At 35.5% G+C, this 17701-nt stretch overlaps 2 protein-coding genes across 2 annotated transcripts; both read right to left on the bottom strand.

The window, feature by feature from the left end:
• Positions 1-1428: 1428 nt before the first annotated feature.
• Positions 1429-2361, bottom strand: LOC309872909 (olfactory receptor 4C46-like; the record flags this gene model as incomplete). The annotated part of the gene is made up of 1 exon (XM_082747879.1): positions 1429-2361. One exon carries the CDS (start codon positions 2359-2361, stop codon positions 1429-1431), a length of 933 nt encoding a protein of 310 aa, XP_082604005.1.
• Positions 2362-11726: 9365 nt separating this feature from the next.
• On the bottom strand, positions 11727-12725 carry LOC309840352 (olfactory receptor 4A15-like; the record flags this gene model as incomplete). Its single annotated transcript, XM_082682410.1, has 1 exon — positions 11727-12725. The coding sequence occupies one exon, from the start codon at positions 12723-12725 to the stop codon at positions 11727-11729; it is 999 nt and encodes a 332-aa protein (XP_082538536.1).
• Between the last annotated feature and the right edge of the window lie 4976 nt (positions 12726-17701).

The following is a 17701-nucleotide window of genomic DNA, read 5'->3' as shown; positions in this document are numbered from 1 at the left end:
TCTGCCTCTGGCCCTCCCCCTGCTCACACTTTCTATCTCAATTCTAAAATAAATAAATAAAATGTTTCTTTTTTTTTTTTTTAAGAGGAAGCTATTAGCACATTTATGACATGCATATACATTTGTATTTAGGTACAGACTTCTTTTAACAGACTTTATTTTTAAAAAGAGCCAAAATCGAGGTGCCTGGGTGGCTCAGTGGGTTAAAGCCTCTGCCTTCTACTCAGGTCATGATCTCAGGGTCCTGGGATTGAGCCTCGCATCAGGCTCTCTGTTCATCGAGGAGTCAGCTTCCCCCCTCTCTCTCTGCCTGTCTCTGCCTGCTTATGATCTCTCTCTCTCTGTTAAATAAATAACAAATCTTTAAAAAAAAAAAAAAAGAGCCAAAATTGATTCACAACAAAGTCATATAAGTTGTTTTGCTAAAAAATATTTTTTTCGTTCAATTGTAATGATTCCTGTTTTTTCGTATCCCTTATAAATGACCTTCCAAAGAGGATTCCAGTCTCAAGGAACTAAAAGTAAAGCCAGTTTTTTAATAGTAAAAGTTTTTTTTTAAAATATATTTTATTGTATGTTTTGAGAAACACTTGCATTTGATTGTACTAATAATTATTACTCTGATAAAGTGTCATAACCTATAGCATATAATAACAAATATTTTTATAGAACAAATCATCAAATACCAGTCCAAGCCCCCTATATAATGAAAAGATCACAGGATGGGGAGTAAGAATATTTGGGCTCAAGGCTGACTTCTATGTTCTAGGATCTACTTATTTAAACCTTTTGATTTTCCACTTTTTTTTGTAAAATAAAAACAATAGAAATTCAATTTTATAAGAGGTGACCATGTGAAACACTTAAACATTTCCACATCGGTTTAAATACCATTAATTTTTATAATTCCTGACAACATTTACTCAACAGAACAAGAAACCCCAAAATAACTTTAAACTTTAGGTATATCAACTGTGGGCCAAAAGGGTCTTGGCAAGTATCCTCTTTCTAAATTATACTCCACACTGTCCTATATGCCAGTAGGCAGTACAGCTTTCTGAGTACCAACTGCTTATATACACAAGCCATTATACAACTCTGTAGCTAGAAAGGCATGTTTTAAATTTGTTACAAAACAAGAATGGTTCTGATGCATTACTGCTTTTCTTCCCCCTAATAGTCTTCGAATGCTTGAAAGATCACCAGATTTGGATTTAGAAAAAAAAGCAGATCCACACACTAGCTCTGTCTGACATTGCGCTACCTATTCAATGTTTTTGAATTTTCTTTTCCTTCATCTGTAAAACAACAATAATCATAATAATACCTATCTTACAGAGGCGTTGTCTCACATGGGAGGTATGGAAAGTGCTTTAAAGTAATATAAAAATGTAAAAATCATGATAGAAATAAAATCTTTGTGTTGGGTCACTTATCATCTGTAATTGTATTCTTGTTTAATAACATTCTAATGGCATTTTTTACCTCTGTATTTCTGACTGTGTAGATGACAGGGTTTAACATGGGAGTAACAAGAGTATAGAATACGGCTATGGCTTTATCCATGGGAAAAGTAGCTACTGGTCGCAGATACATAAAAATACAGGGCACAAAGAACAAGACAACTACTGTGATGTGGGAGCCACAGGTAGAGAGGGCCTTTTTCCTCCCTGCAGAGCTGTGAGTCTTCAAGGAGCACAGGATGACCACATAGGATACCAGTAACATCACAAAGGTGATCACAGAGATAACCCCACCATTGGCAGCAACCAAGAGACCAACAAGGAAAGTGTCAGTGCAGGCAAGTTGAATCAGGGGGAAAATGTCACACATGAAGTGATCCATGATATTGGGACCACAGAATGGGAGCCAGAGAGTAACCAAAATCTGTCCAATGGAGTGGAGAAAACCTACTGCCCAACACACACCCACCAGGAAGCAGCATGTGTGGTGGTTCATGATGGACACATAGTGCAGAGGTCTACAGATGGCCACATAGCGGTCATATGCCATGACCACAAGGAGGACAATCTCTGAAGCTCCTAAGAAATGTTCTATAAAGAGCTGTGTCATGCAGCCACTGAAGGAAACAGATTTTGAATCAAAGAGCAGATCGCCTAGCATTTTAGGGATGATGGAAGAGGAATAGCATGCATCTATCAAAGATAAGAAGGCCAGGAAGAAATACATTGGGGAGTCCAAAGCCTGGCTACCAATGATAGTAACCACAATGAGTAGGTTTCCTGTGACAGTGACTATGTAGGTGATAAGTAACACCAGAAATAGAATTCTCTGCATTGGACGATCCTGGGTAAGTCCCATTAGAATGAATTCGGTCACATTCATCCTGTCTTCTTTCATTTCAATCCTGATGATAGATTCTGGAGTGCAGAATTAACCTGCAAAGATAAGATCTCCAAATTCAAATGATGAGAACTTTATATTTTGGATTTTTAGACAAGACCAAAACATTTTAGTAGTATAAGCTATTTTTTCATGGTGTACCAAGAAAAGAAACATCCTTTTTCTATTTTATAAAAAGAGTGAATTTTTGAACTAACTCAGCTTCTTACAAGGTTCATCACCTAATGAACCATCACTGAGGCTGTGCTAGAGGACATCCAGATACAGGGAACTAACTCACCATATAATTAGCCTGATTGTTTCTCAGCTAATAAGAAATGTTAAGAACTGTTCATTAAATATTTTTTTAAAGACCATTTGTACAATTGTTGATTTAATATACAGGTTAAGTGCAATTCACCTTTTCCTTTTCATTTAAAAACTCTTCAAGTAAGTGGAAGAGTAGATCTGTATCTGTCTTGTTCACCTCTTTATCCCCAGCACTTGGTTCAGTCAGTGTCTGACCCATAGTGGTATTCAACAAGTGTTATGTAAATAAATCAGTTGGAAGACTCCTTACTTATTTTTCCTGTGATTTCTTTTTTCCTCCTAACTCCCCAGATCAAAGTGTTTATTCTCTTACATGGGAGAAAAAGTGGAATTCACAGAACAGGAACTAGATATATTCTTGTATTCTTTCCACCCCTTCAGATCTATTCTCAGTGTGTACACCCTGGGCAGCTGCTTTCCCTGGTCCCCTTCAGCCAGAACTCTCTTAATTCTTACCAACAGGCGGTACCAACTGAATGTAAGACAGCTGGGAAGAAAAGGATTTCAGGGTATTTACTGTCCTGGTTCCCTCTTATAGTCTGTCAACCAATGGGTGACTAATGAGACAGAACTCTTTGGGACAGAACTTCTGGTTTCCTGTAATCACTCTCTCCCCTTGCTCTCTCAGGTCTAACTGTAATAATGGCTTTATCACCCCTTACTGGTTTCCCATAGTCCTATCTACATCTTGGTAAGTAAACATAATTAAGCTCTTCTAAATCTCTCATTTGAAGTATGTTGTTTCAGGGCTCCAATGGATGCAGAGAATATGTGTTTTTTTTCCTTTGTGTAAAAAAAAGAAAGAGTGTTCCTTTTATATAAGTTTATTTTATTTAAAAAACATCTGTACTTCTTTTGATGTACAGAGACAAAGTAAGGTTAACTTTTGTCAGTAAAATATATTGTGTAAGAAAGAAATGTAACCTAAAGATTACTGGACATCTTCAGTTGAAGTCTATGTGTTATCTATGACACTCTCTTTGGGATTATATGATTCTATCGGATTTATGCCTTTTGATATCTCGAGCTATTCAACAACTCCTTAAATTTATAAAACTGATAATAACGCTAACAACTCTGGTCCATAGAAATACAAAGGCTACTGGGTGGAACGTTGATTGATTTTGCTGGCCATTACAGATCAAGCCAGTTTTGCATTTATTTGTAAATTATTTACACATTCCTGACTGAATAATGTAAGGGTGCTATTTTGGAATTTCCTTTAGGCTGAGTATAATCATACCAGTTTCCTCATTAATGAAAGAACTAAATAAAACCTTTGGTATGTGTTCATTTTATATTTCTTTGAGAGTCATGGTTTCACGTTTTTAAAAATTACCTTGCCTTTGGATAAGAGAAGAGCAACCACTATATTTAGGAGAGATAAAAAGACTTCTAGAGATCCAGATATTTTTGTCCTCTGTGTTCTTTCACCATGGGTTTTTCTGTTTTATTCTGTTGGAGATTTGTTTCTGCTTAATCAATTTGTAAAAATCTTCTTTAAAACTTGCTTTGAAGTAAAATAGAAACAAAATATGTTATTGAATTTTTTTTTTGTTAGCTTCCCAATTCCAGTCCCAGCCAAACTTAGCTAATATGAGTATCCGTAGCAACCACATTGAAAGGACCCTGCTGAAAAAAATCCTATCAATCTGTCCCTGGTGTGTGTGTGTGTGTGTGTGTGTGTGTGCACGTGTGTGATATAGGGGAAGATTATATAATGCAATATAATTTTATGGTTTATTTAGTCATTCGCTTATAAGTTCACCTCAAAATACTCAAGGTCTACTATATGCCTAATACTGTAGGGAAAAAAGCAGATAATGTCTCTACTTTCCTGAAGCGTATATTCTAGTACGTAGAGACAGAAAATAGCAAATAGAAAAGGAATTATATATTATGTCAAAAATATAATACCTGCTAGGAGAAATATAAAGCAGGGTAAATGATACATGATCCCTGAGTAGGATTATTTTCTGTAAGCTAATCAGAGAGGGCTTCTTTGAGAAGGGATGGCATAAGCCAAACTTGAATGGCTGTGGAAGGACAAAGGTATCTGAGCATAGAAGCTTCCAGATAGAGAAACCAGCAAATGAAAAGTCCCTGAGGTGGGAGCATGGTTGGTACCACAGATCAAAGGAGGCTAGCTTAAGAGGAGTGGGATGAATAAAGAGTGGTTGATGACAGATCATGCAGACCACTGTAAGAGGATTATTCTGGCTTTTGTCTAGAGAATGGTTCATAAAGGAGCAAGAGTAGAAGCAGACTAGTTAGGAAGTTATTGCAGCCATCTAGCCAAAAAGTGATGGTGGTTTGGACTGTGATGGTAGGAGTAGAGGTGGATGTATTATGAAGGTAGATACAATAGAATTTGCTGAGAGACTTGACAGAGACATAAAGAGAGAAAAGAGTAAAAATTACTCTAAAGTTTTTTGGACAACTTCACCTAAAGACAGTGTTGTCATATACGGAGACCATTTCATGTCTAGATGTGACCACTAACACAGCCAACATGTGCCTGAGTGTTTACAAGTGCCAGACACATTTACTCTTTACATCAACACTGAAGTCAGACCCTGCTATCATCCTTATGTAACAGATGAAATAAGGAAGACTTTACAAAAGGAAAGGAAGCTGTTCAGTGTAATTCAGTAGGTTGTGACCCTGGCCTTACACTGGAATAAACAGCAAAGATAATTCTATAAAATACATTTAACCTCTGGAACTCTTCACTATTTACTGTAAAATGAAGATACTTGGCTCAAAGGATATCTGTCAGAGCAGAACATTGGCTATTTCTGTAATTGGCACAAAGTAGGTACAAAGGTTGACATTTGACCATGACTATTATATAGTATTCTTTCTATGAAATTCACTGTGCAGTGAATTCCTAAAAAAAAAAAAAAAAAAAAAAAAAAAAAAAAAAGAGAGAGAGAGAGAGAGAGAGAATATTTATCTATCGTTTATCTTCATGGTTCTTAACTATGTAGCATGAATCTTCTCCTCTTCTTTACCAAAGTGGCTGATACTCTCCCGTTTAAACTCCTTTTTTCCCTTTTTTTGCTCAGCACCCTCCCTTCCCCACAAAAATGATCCCTGCTTGTTCACTCCTCTCCATGCTATTCTCATGTCATCAGATTTTGTTTCCCTAGAGTCACCTTTAACCTATAATGATGAATATTTAGGTAGTAAATAATATTACTCCCCTTAGAGTCTTAGAGGGTACTTCTTCAGTCCCTTCTGAAAAAGGACTAGTGAGAGTAATCTAGCAGAAGAATAGCTACCAAGAAGACTGGGGAATGGGAAGACAATTTATCTGTGTCTATCAACACTGCAGGTGATAATGTGGAAACTAGGAAGGCTATTCTGGGAGACTCTAACCAGCCCCCTTTTTCAGCCTCTAGGGTGAAAAATGGAGATCTATTAACATGTGTTATGAGTATAGATGAGATAAGTTAAGGAAGGATTTTTTTTTTTTTTTCTGTGTAAGTTGTGTAAGCCAGAGAGAATCCAGTCCTTAAAAAAATCCAATGCTTTATCTCTTGCAAACAGGGTTGTTTGGGTCTCTGGCTTACCCTTGCAATTATATCATCTAAACATTATGGTGAATTAATAGAGAATAAATAAATATTAAATAAAGTATAGTTGTGGTAATGTCACAACAAGATAAAATCCACTTGCCTTTATGAAAACCATTCCCTTATTTCTCTAAACCCATTACTCATTAATTCATCCTTTCATTCATTGCCTAGTGCCCAGAGTTTCACTGATTCACATGTTAATTCAGTAACCATTTATTACACCTTTAATATGTGTAAGTGGCAGGAAGGCAGTTTCCTGGGGGAATGCAAAGACAGGAGCCTAATTTGAAAGAGTTCCTCCTCTACCATAGGTACAACCAAAATTCTAATGAAAAAGAGAGAAAATGTTAAATGTGTCAGAGGCCAAATAACCACATGTGAATTACTGGAAGATGAAGCATGGATCAGGTCTTTGAGACTAGAACACTGAGTTAGACATTTCAACATTTTGTACTGAAGATTAAGTGAATGCCTAAAGTAGGAAATAGAATTCGAAACACCTAATCTTGAAAGAACTGCTTCAGTTTCCTATCATTTCAGGAAGCAATCTGTATAAAGATTAAAAATTTGGAAGCAATGAGGTTCCAGTCATTTCGTATATTTTATCAAAGAGCATCTTACTCTTAGAGAGAAAGAAATCCTTTGCTTCTATTGCTTTCAATTATCAGAAGCCACATCTTCAACCAATAACCATGATGTTTTCACCAGCCTCTCTCATAGAATAACACATATGGAACAACCAAGAGTACCTCTCCCAGCAGTGCTCTCCCTCATTAAGAATCAAAGGGCATAGGAGGAAGGAAAGGTCTACTACACCATCAAGGAATAAAAGCTAAAAATCATTTCAGTGCATCTAAATAAAGCACTCCTTTTGCCTTCAGGAATAGAAGAAATACAAATCCAAATCTTCCAACTCAAAGAAATATGCTGTTACCTTATTGTTAAATGTTAGAATTTCTTGGAAAAGTATAGGTACAAGTGTTTAAAATTATGCGTGAAAAAATGCAGAAAGTAAATAGAGCAAAACCAGTATTATTTTATAGGTTTATTGTAATGCTGAAACTATAACATTTTTACTTTTTGAACTTATCTATAATTTATATTTTTCTATCATGACTACATATTATTTTAATTTTAGAGAATATACCTTTTAAAGAAATTTTATTACCATTTCAAATGTCCCAATAGCTCTTTCTTATCTCTCTTCTTATTTCTTTTGGTGTCAGAAATATTAAAGTTCTGAGATGATTAAGGACTAAGGAAAGTAAGTTTACTCTCCTCTTAAGAGATAGGAATTATTTGGTAATTATAAAGTTCTGTGTGAGATTAGCCATTATTATTATAAGTAATAATCAAAAATTAGTATTGACTGTTTATATATGCTAGACATCATGCAAAATGTAAATTATCTCCTTTAATATTGTTTAGAGAGAGTTATATGTGGTTGAAAGGTTTTTCCTTCTATTATACAGATAGGAAAACTGAAACATGAAGAAGGAAAGCCTTGTATCCCAGGACATACAGTGAGTGAGAAACAGACCTAAAGGTATAATTCAAGTCCGTCTGGCCTCAAGTCTTGATCTTGACCTTGGCCCCATATTACTTCCTACAGGAACACTCACCGAGGCACATAGCAGGATCCTTAGTTAACATCCATTTTTCAACAAAGGCTTTAAGAAGACTGATTCTCATTCTAAGTTGTGGAGATATTAACAAATAAACTCAAGAAACACTTGGGAATTTGAAATGCATCAACTTCTTCCTCTCAGAACTTCCCATATTTTCTCTCTGGAGAATTTACTTTTTTCCCTCTGGAGAATTTAGAATTACTATTAATTATTTACTTTGTCAAGTCAGTTAATAACATATTACTGTCCCTGTCCACTTCTAATTTGCCCTAAATTCACCATCAAAAGGTAGTATCCTATATCAAGCACTTACTATTTGCAGTCCTTTCATAGTTAATTCAGTATAACCCTAGAAGATGAATACATTATTTCCAACTCATAGATAGAAAAACCGAGGCTTAGAATGATTTATTTCCACTTTTCCGGGATAGTATAACTAGTAAGGGATAGAACCCAAAGCCAATTTCTATTGTTTCAGTTCCACAATGTTATCTACCTAATTTAAGAAATCTCCAAAATAAAAAATCCCTGAAAAGTGTTGTATCATGTTTGACTATAAGAAGAATACTAGGGGCGCCTGGGCGGCTCAGTGGGTTAAAGCCTCTGCCTTCGGCAAAAAGAAAAAAAAAGGAAGAAGAATTAGAATACTAATCTTGGATTTCATATCATATTATGAGAGTTTTCTGAAAATTCAAGTACATGGAAGCCAGAACTTGATGAATCAATCAGTAATCTTAGGCAGTGGAAATTGAATGAGTTATTGAAGAATACCTAATTCACTTTTTAAAAAATTTTTCATATGAAGAATCTGAGACAAATTAAGAATACAAATTTAGGTTTCTTAAATCCTAACTTATTTATCTTTTTCCTGCATGGAATAGCTGATATTATCACTTTTAGCAGAGTAATTCAAACAAAAAACATTGTTTTGCTTGCCTAATTGGTCTATATAATTACTTCAGTGAGCCTCCTTGTTTTCCAAGGGAGACCTGTCTAAGGAAATGAGGATGTTGAGAGATCATAACCAAATACATCCTTTTGACTCTACAGGATTTTCTCATACAAAGGCAAATCACAAAATGTAAATATTAATGATATCATATTTTATTTTAAGCTTCCATTTTCCATACAGATTGAGCCTGTCTCTCCATTTTGTTCCCAAACCAAGCAAGTAAATTAAGTGGGAAAGTGGTAAGACTCACTCTCTGCATCTATCAAATCTCTTTGGTAGCCAAAAATATGGTACTACTTTTTGCTTAATATTTTGGAATGAAAGATTAGTTTTAAATACTTCTATTGAGTCCTTCTTTCATTCCATGAAACTATACTCTGGCAACCAGGGACCCAAAACAGAAATGTATTCCTATAGAACACATGGAAGTCTAACAATGTATGTGGAACTGCCCCATTATGATAACTTTTGCTCCTTCTGTCACCTTTGGTCTGGTTTCAGACTACTGGACCACAGAAATGAGCACTAGTTTGCAACATATTTCCAGTCATCGCCAGAAATGTTTGACTATTTCTCTTTCCAGAGCACAGTTACCCTGGCAAAATGATCTCTTAGAAAAAGGTAAAGAGGAAGATATACATCCCTATTTGTGATGCTATCACAGACTATTCGAGGATACCTATTGATTCCTTCATTCAAAAAATTCAAGCTTTAAGTATTATTCACATATGGTGATTTGATGAGGAGTCATGACCTTTATAACTGAATTGTGGTGATTCAACTCAGGCCTTTATTCACCAAATCTAAATTATTGATCATCATCATCAAAGTCTGCTTGGGCTGACATACCAAAATACTACAGAGAGGGAGGATTAAACAGACATTGATTTTTCCCACAGTCTTGGAGGCTGGAAGTCCAAGATCAAGGTAGCAACAGGGCTAGTTTCTGATGAGGCCTCTTTTCCCAGCTTTTAGACTGTCCATCTCTTCTCACACTGTCCTCACATGGCCTCTCCTCTGTGCACACATTTCAGAAAGAGAACTCTCTCGTCCCTTCCTCTCCTTACAAGGACATCAGTTCTATAGTACCCCACCCTTATGATCTCAAGGAGTACCACTTGTTCTATTTCCCACTGTTCAAGACTTGAAAGTCTAGGTACAAGTCACATGAGTAACTAAGCTTTTCAGATAACCTCAGGCTCACCCAGTTTCTGTCTGTAACCTCACAACAGTCCCTGAACAAGAATTACCCCCTCAGAAATGCTCCCAAATTCCTGGCCCACTGAAACCATCTGAAATGATGAAGTGATTGCTGGCATTTTCAGCTACTAAACATTGGGGGATTTTTTTATATCACAATGGTATCTGAAACATTGCAGCACTTTGGATACCATATTATTATTCATGGATCAACTAATTGAACTACATAGAAAGCTAAGAAATAGAAGAACAGATATACAGATATTTTATATATAAAAGTAGAGGTGTATCAGGGTAGTGGGAAATTCAATGGTTTTAAATAAGTGTGCTGGGAAATTTATTCTTATGATTAAAAGCAATGTATTTTTCTACCTCACACCATACCTGAACATTGATGTTCTATATGGGTTAAAGATGTAAATGTAAGAAGCAAAACTTGAAAACTTTTTTTAATTTTATTTTTAAAATAAACAGGACAGGGAAGGACTTTGAGAAGTATATGAACACAACTTTCAATCTGAGTCCAGCTTCCTCATTTCTGCATAATAACTTTGGTGGTAAATCCTTGATCCCAACTATATTCACAACAGTATCCAGGTAGTAGGTCCCCCAATTCTGGTCATTTTGAAGTACTTAATCCACTGTACTGGATTTCCTTATGATTAAAACATCTAGGTTAGTTTTTATTTCCTTCATTGAAGAATAAATAAAACTTGATGGCTGGCATTTACTCAATACATTTTTTTAAAAATGGAAGCATTAATATTGCTAAATACACTCACTGGATCCAATTACAAATTGAAAGAAAGATGAGGGCAAAAAATACCAATTTCATACCCAATCTGTGTTGTGAGTTGACCTCTCAGCAAGGTAATGTGTAATGTCAGGGCCTTCAAAAATGACCTTTGTAATACAATAATCAACCTCCAAAATTTCTATAGAGAAATTATAAAGAGAGAAGTCACTTTTGACTTTTTATGTAAGTCTAGAACATAAAGTTTACAGAGGAGAAAGGCATTCATATATAAAACAAAACATATTCCCAAAATTCTTAAATTTATTAAAATTTTAAAAAAGTATACCCAGAGAATTTAATTAAATGTAGGTAGACTCTGACAGTCTACTATCTGAGAGACTAAATGTGCATTCATCTACCAGAAGAGTCATTTGATCTAGATGTACAGAATTCATTGAACAATTTAATTTCTCTGCCCAAAACTTCATTAGGATATAGAAACTCAGCCATATGCTACCATCCCAGTATAAAGTTATAAAGTTCACTTCTCATAGATCTATCCTCAGGCATGAACATGTGCTGTGAAATTTCTAATTATTTAATTTGACCCCTGTTAAATTTATTTCTACTGTTATATTAAAGTTTCTTTTTAACAATGTGAATTTTTAATTTTAAAATCTCACTCTCTTGGACTAAGAATAATTTCTATTAGGTCATATTTTTATGTACCATGGAGGTGCCATACTCTACCAACAAAAACTTGAAGTAAAACCAAAATTTGTTGCTCACTGAAGAAGCTTAGCACAATATGATTATATAGATCAGAGATTAAACTTATACAATTCTCTTGCTCTCTAAGGGTTGTAACATACTCCATTTAAATAAAGATTAATTTATATAGCTATTTCAGAATAAAGAGTCTAACTAACCCAAAGGATATCATTTTTAAGATGTAATCACTGATAATGGAAGCAGTCCTCGATTCTGTGAAAGAATGAATATCCTGTTCTGCATGAGCAGTACAGCCCTCTGTCAACTGAGGTAACATTTTTACTCCAAAGTTTCCGCATGGCATTTTTTATTTCTGCATTTCTCAGGGTATAGATTAAGGGGTTCAGCATGGGAGTTATGAAGGTCAAAATCACAGTCATGAATTTATCAATGGGAAAGGTAGAATTAGGCCTTGCATACAGGAAGATACAGGGAATAAAGAATAAAATGACCACAGTTATATGGGATGCACAGGTGTGGAAGGCTTTGTGTTTCCCATCCAAACCATGAGTCTTAAGGGAGTGTAATATGACCCCATAGGAAACTAGGAGAATGAAGAAGATGCCAGTGCAAATGGCTCCTCCATTAGCTATCATAGAAACTCCAATGAGGTAGGTATTGGTACAAGCAAGTTTCAGTAAGGGATACATATCACATATGAAGTTGTCAATGACATTGGGGCCACAGAAAGGGAGCTGATAAATAAAAAGAAACTGAACCATTGAGTGCAGAAAGCCTCCAGTCCAGGCCACCAGCAGCATAAGAACACATGTCCTCTGATTCATGATAATTAGATAATGAAGTGGTTTACAGATGGCTACATATCGGTCATAGGCCATCACCACCAGAAGAATGACTTCAGCACCAGCCAATAAGTGATCTAGAAAGACTTGAGTCATACAAGCGTGGAAGGAAATAGTTTTCTTCTCATAGAGCAAATCTACAATCATCTTGGGAGCAATGACAGTAGAATAGATGGCATCTATAAATGATAAATAAGCAAGAAAAAAGTACATGGGAGAATGCAGTGACCGGCTGGCCATAATGGTTACTATGATAAGCAGGTTGCCCACTATTGTCACAACGTAGATGAGTAAGAATGGGACAAAGAGCACTTTCTGCCCCTCAGGATCCTGTGTGAGCCCTAGAAGGACAAACTCTGTCACATTGTTTCTATTTCCCATATATTCTTTGGAAGGCATCGAACTCAGGCATCAGAGGCTGTAAATGAAACGGCCATAATGAATTTGAGAGGATCGCGTGCTTTGTGTCAAAAACCGTTGCCACACTCAACCACATTTGCCCCACAGGGCCTCACACAGGGTGACTTTCCAGAGAATGAAAGTTTAGAATCACCACCCACAGTTTCTGCTTTCATTTCCACAAATATCCTGCATCAACTACAGGGAGATGAGTTCTCTACCTGGGAGGTACATGGCAGTGGGCTTATCTGTGACATGACCTACCGAAAAACAAAGAAGCGGCTTTCTCCAGAATCCTGCCTACGAATACTTCATTTTTTATTTTGTATGTCATTTCTTTTTTTCTTCAATGCTTTCTGGGTTTCTGACATTGACTATGAAAACAAGATCATCCTTAATAGCCTTGTTTACATAATAATATCTAGTGCATGGAGCATAAAGTGATTACCTGACATTTAGATAACTGCCTTTCTGAGTGACTTCACTATGAACTCCAAATATCAAAAAGTATGTCACCTCCTACGGAGAAAGACCCAGACATACTATGAGTGCCCCTTAAATATTTATTAAACTTTATTTAACCCAGCTAAATTTTAAACATGTAAGAAACCATCTGAGAAGAGATCAATACATTAAATTCTTCCCTTGGACACTTGGGTGGTTCAGCTAGTTAAGGATCTGCCATCAGCCCAGGTCATGATCCCAGAGTCCTAGGATTGAGCCCCACAGCCAGCTCCTAGCTTAGCAGTGAATCTTTTCCCTCTCTGACTCCTGCTACTTGTGCTCTCCCCCTTCTTTTCTCTCTCTCTTTCTTTCTAAAAAATAAATAGAATCTTAAAAAAATAAAAATAAAAATAAATTCTTCCCTCTTGTGAAAGTACACTTTGTTTGAAAATACAGACACACACACATACACACACAAATGGAATAGGCATTTATTACAACAGAGGAGAAAAATGGATAGTACAAATTTAAGTAAATGGGTACTACCTAGACATTTTCCCTACTTTCCAAAATGGTTTAGAATTGGTTATTGCTAACTGTAACTCAATTCAGAATGCCAACATAAAGATTTTAGGCAGAATCATGGTATAGTAGCATGAATCCCACACTCAATATCTCAAAACATTAATTTTGTTCAGTCATCCTGGGAAAATCATGTCCCAACTCATATTCTTATTGGAAAGGTTATAGCCTTCCAGAGATATGAGTTTCTGAACTCTAGTCATGGAAAACCTTATCTTAAATGACATGTTAGAACTTAACTGCTGGACCATGTTTATACTAATCAGGGTGAATTAGCATGTGTTAAAGGTTATTTGATTATTAAAGTGATAAATAGATTACACCAGATATTCCGTTCATATTGTTAGCTCTTGATTTTCTGAGTCTATGTGGAATACAAGACATTCCTTCTCACTTGAGAAAAATAAATTATCCATGAGGCCTACCAGATACAACCCAGGACCAATTGTACATGCAATATGTGCAAATTTGTTTTGGCAAAATTATTTTAGATGTGCTCCATTATAATATCTATATTTGTAAACCATCATTTGTGAAGGAAAGCTTATTCTATTCTTTTTACTTCTAGACAAGCCAGAGGGAGAATAAAAATGTAGCAAAGAGATAATAAAAGAAAACAGAAAAGGCAGATAAGAACTAGCAAAGACCATAAACTGAATGAAATAGGCTCTGAATGGATTGAGTTTGGTTTGAGGAAACTGAATTGGAAGTAGAAGAATTTCAGATTTCCTGAGCTTTCAATCCGGAGTTAGACCAGAGGGTGACCTAGCATCAGTACCAGGACTCACTGCTCAGACTTTTTACATTTCCAGAAAACCAAATTCTGAACCTTAAGATATATCAGAAGAGACCAGCTGCTTAAAGGACTTCCATCTTTGGGACTTCCAGCAGGTTATTCACATACATACATAATTAAATATCTCCACTCACAGTTATGAAGCTATTTCTGCCTTTATAATGACAAATACTCACAATGCATAGGGGTCATCTGAGCATTCATGAGATAATTTCCAGTATGAGGGTCCAACACCTTGCCCTGTAGCACCCAATTGTTTATAGCTGTGTTTTCCCCAGTCCTCTGTTAGATCTGCCAGAAGAGTAAACACATCTTTTTAACAATGGTATCACCAGAATCTATATGTGTGCCATATAATATGATATAATATAAAATGCATTTTAGCCAATAAAAAGTTGACTATTAAAATGTGCTTATGAACATAATTATTATGCTAGACTATTAAAAACTAGGGATTTGATTCAGAATGACACAAAATTCTATACTTTTATAGTATTTTATTAAAAATAAATATATCTGCTTCCAACATTCGTGAGATATTTCAAATTGCTTAATGCATTCTATGAGAACAAATAAATCACTAAGGAATGCTCCAAAAACTTTAATCTATAACTATCCCACAATAAGAATTAAAATAAGATAAATTAAGAGCTATACTACACCAAATTCAACAACATGAGACAGAAAAACAACCCAGGTGTGTGATATGCAAGGTGTAAAACACGGGGAAAGACTTTCAGATCAGCAGGGTAATGGAAATTGTAGACTCTGAAACTGTAAATTTTAGTCCAGAACTTTTTGAAACAATTATCACAGTACATATATGTTTCTACTTAATAGTCTGTATAGTAAAATCTGTTCCCCCCATAAACAAGTGCTTTTTTTTTATGGTTGAGCAGTGACCATAAAAATGAAGCAGCAAAAGTTTTGAGGTCCTAATAAACACCTAATCAGATCATCAGATAAAAAATGAAGATATATTGTATGGGGTGCCTGAGTGGATCAGTTAAGCATCTGCCTTCAGCTCAGCTGATCATCCCAGGAGGGACTCTCTGCTCAGTGAGTAGCCTGCTTCTCCCTCTCCCTCAATCCCTCTCCCTATGCCCCTCACCCACCCCTATCCCTACCCTCATGCTTGCCCTCTTGTGTTCATCCACAGGTGCTTGTGGGCTTATGCACTCTCTCTCAAATAAACAAATAAAATATTTTAAAAATTCTTTAAATTTTAAAAAGATACATCTTAAAAACCTATCACATTTTCCAAATGAGTTACTTTATAGTGAAGGAAAAATGCCGCCTCTAACACCTGAATGGGGTTGAACAGATTCTGGGGACAAGCACAGATAACAACAATCAGAGAGTGTAGATTGCCTAGCCCAAATATAGTCTTTGTGAGTTTGTTTTATCTGGCTTGGAATCTAAGCTGCAGAATCCATACTTACCAACAGTGTGACCTTGGGTAAGTTACCCACATCATCTGCATAAGGAAACATAATGGCATCTAACACATAGGATGGTTTTAAAGATTAAATATGATAATGCAAATAAAGCTCTCCAGAAACTATCTGAGAGGTATTGTCACTAAATTCATTCAAGATATTATTTACCCTTATTTGTTTCCCCATGTAACTTTAGTGCCACATTACAAGAGTTTCCCCAAAGTCCAATATCTTATTTCATAACACAAAGGAACATTGCCTGATGTATAGATGGATGGATAGACTGGGTCATTATACAATTACAGAAGATGTTCTTTCTTTACAATTCACATCACTGTATGCAAATGTCGTCTTTCTCCACAACTCATTCACCTCTTTGCACTGAATCATTAAATCTAAATTCAGCCAAAGGGGGTCTTCATTTTATAAATAAGAGGTCAACTGAGTACATAATACAATGTGTCCATTTTACTCAGAATATTTTAAGACCCTAAAAATAAGGAAATATCCATATAATTAACCCATAGGCAAAAACTGATACTGGCATTTTCTGTAGATTTCATATTTAGTAAAATTCACGAATTCCATTTTCACAGACACTAAAATTCACTTTCTAATAAGGTGTACATATTATAGGTCAATGAGTCTAACAAGTAACTAAATTTCTCTGACCCCAACTTTCCACATTGTAAGTTTTAAATTTCCCTTTGTAATAAAGGTTGCTAACTTAAATATCAAACTATAATCTTACATATACACACAAGAATAGAAAGCAGAGATTCAAACTGTCATTTGTACACCAATGTTCATAGCAGCATTATTCACAATAGCCAAAAGGTAGAAACAATCCAAATGTCCAAAAGCTAATGAATGCATGCAGTGTGGTATGTATAGATGGTGGAATATTATTCAGCCTTGAAAAGGAAAGAAAGTCTGATACATGCTATAACATGGATAAAGCTTGAAGACACTATGCTAGGTGCAATAAGATCAACATAGTCATAAATAAATAGTCATATTCACAGTACAGCATGAATACCAAGAGCCAGGGGAAGGAGTAAATGGGGTGTTATTGTTTAATGGGTACATAGTTTCAGTTTGGGATGATGATAAAAGTCCTGGGGATGGATGGTGGTGAGGAATACACAATTTATTGTGTGTATTTTACCTCAATAAAAAAATGCCAATGAAATAATATGTCTACATGGGCCAGAACATTTAAAGATACTAGACAGATGGTAACAATTTATAAAGGACTCTAATAATCCTTACTATTATCCAATATATTAAGACTTAAAAGCAATCTTAAAAAGTTATTTGAAGACCATATATATTTCAACTTGTACTGTTTTGATGTGACATCTTTCTCTTTAATACAATTGAAAATAACACTGTACTATTCCAATAATATTTTATAAAACAGAGAAAATGCATATACTTACTATCTTTTTCTTGGAGCATCTGGCTGAAAATATTTTAGATCAAATGGTAAACCTGTTGCTTAAGAAAGACACATAATTTACTACAAGTAAGTCTATTTTGCCCTGTTCTCACGGCAGTGAAGAGTTTTTCTGAGCATGTCACCTGGGTTTTCTCTTTTTTCTTTGGTCGCTTGTTCCAAATCCACGCTTCTACAATGCTATCTTTGGTCCTAGGAAATAGCGGCTTCTTTAGAAGAAGGTAAATCAGGATTGCCA

The sequence above is a fragment of the Mustela nivalis genome, assembly GCF_964662115.1.
Source record: "Mustela nivalis genome assembly, chromosome: 9".
In the NCBI taxonomy this organism is placed as follows: Eukaryota; Metazoa; Chordata; class Mammalia; order Carnivora; family Mustelidae; genus Mustela; species Mustela nivalis.
Note: the sequence above shows the minus strand (reverse complement) of the source record. Positions and strands in the feature narration are given on the sequence as shown.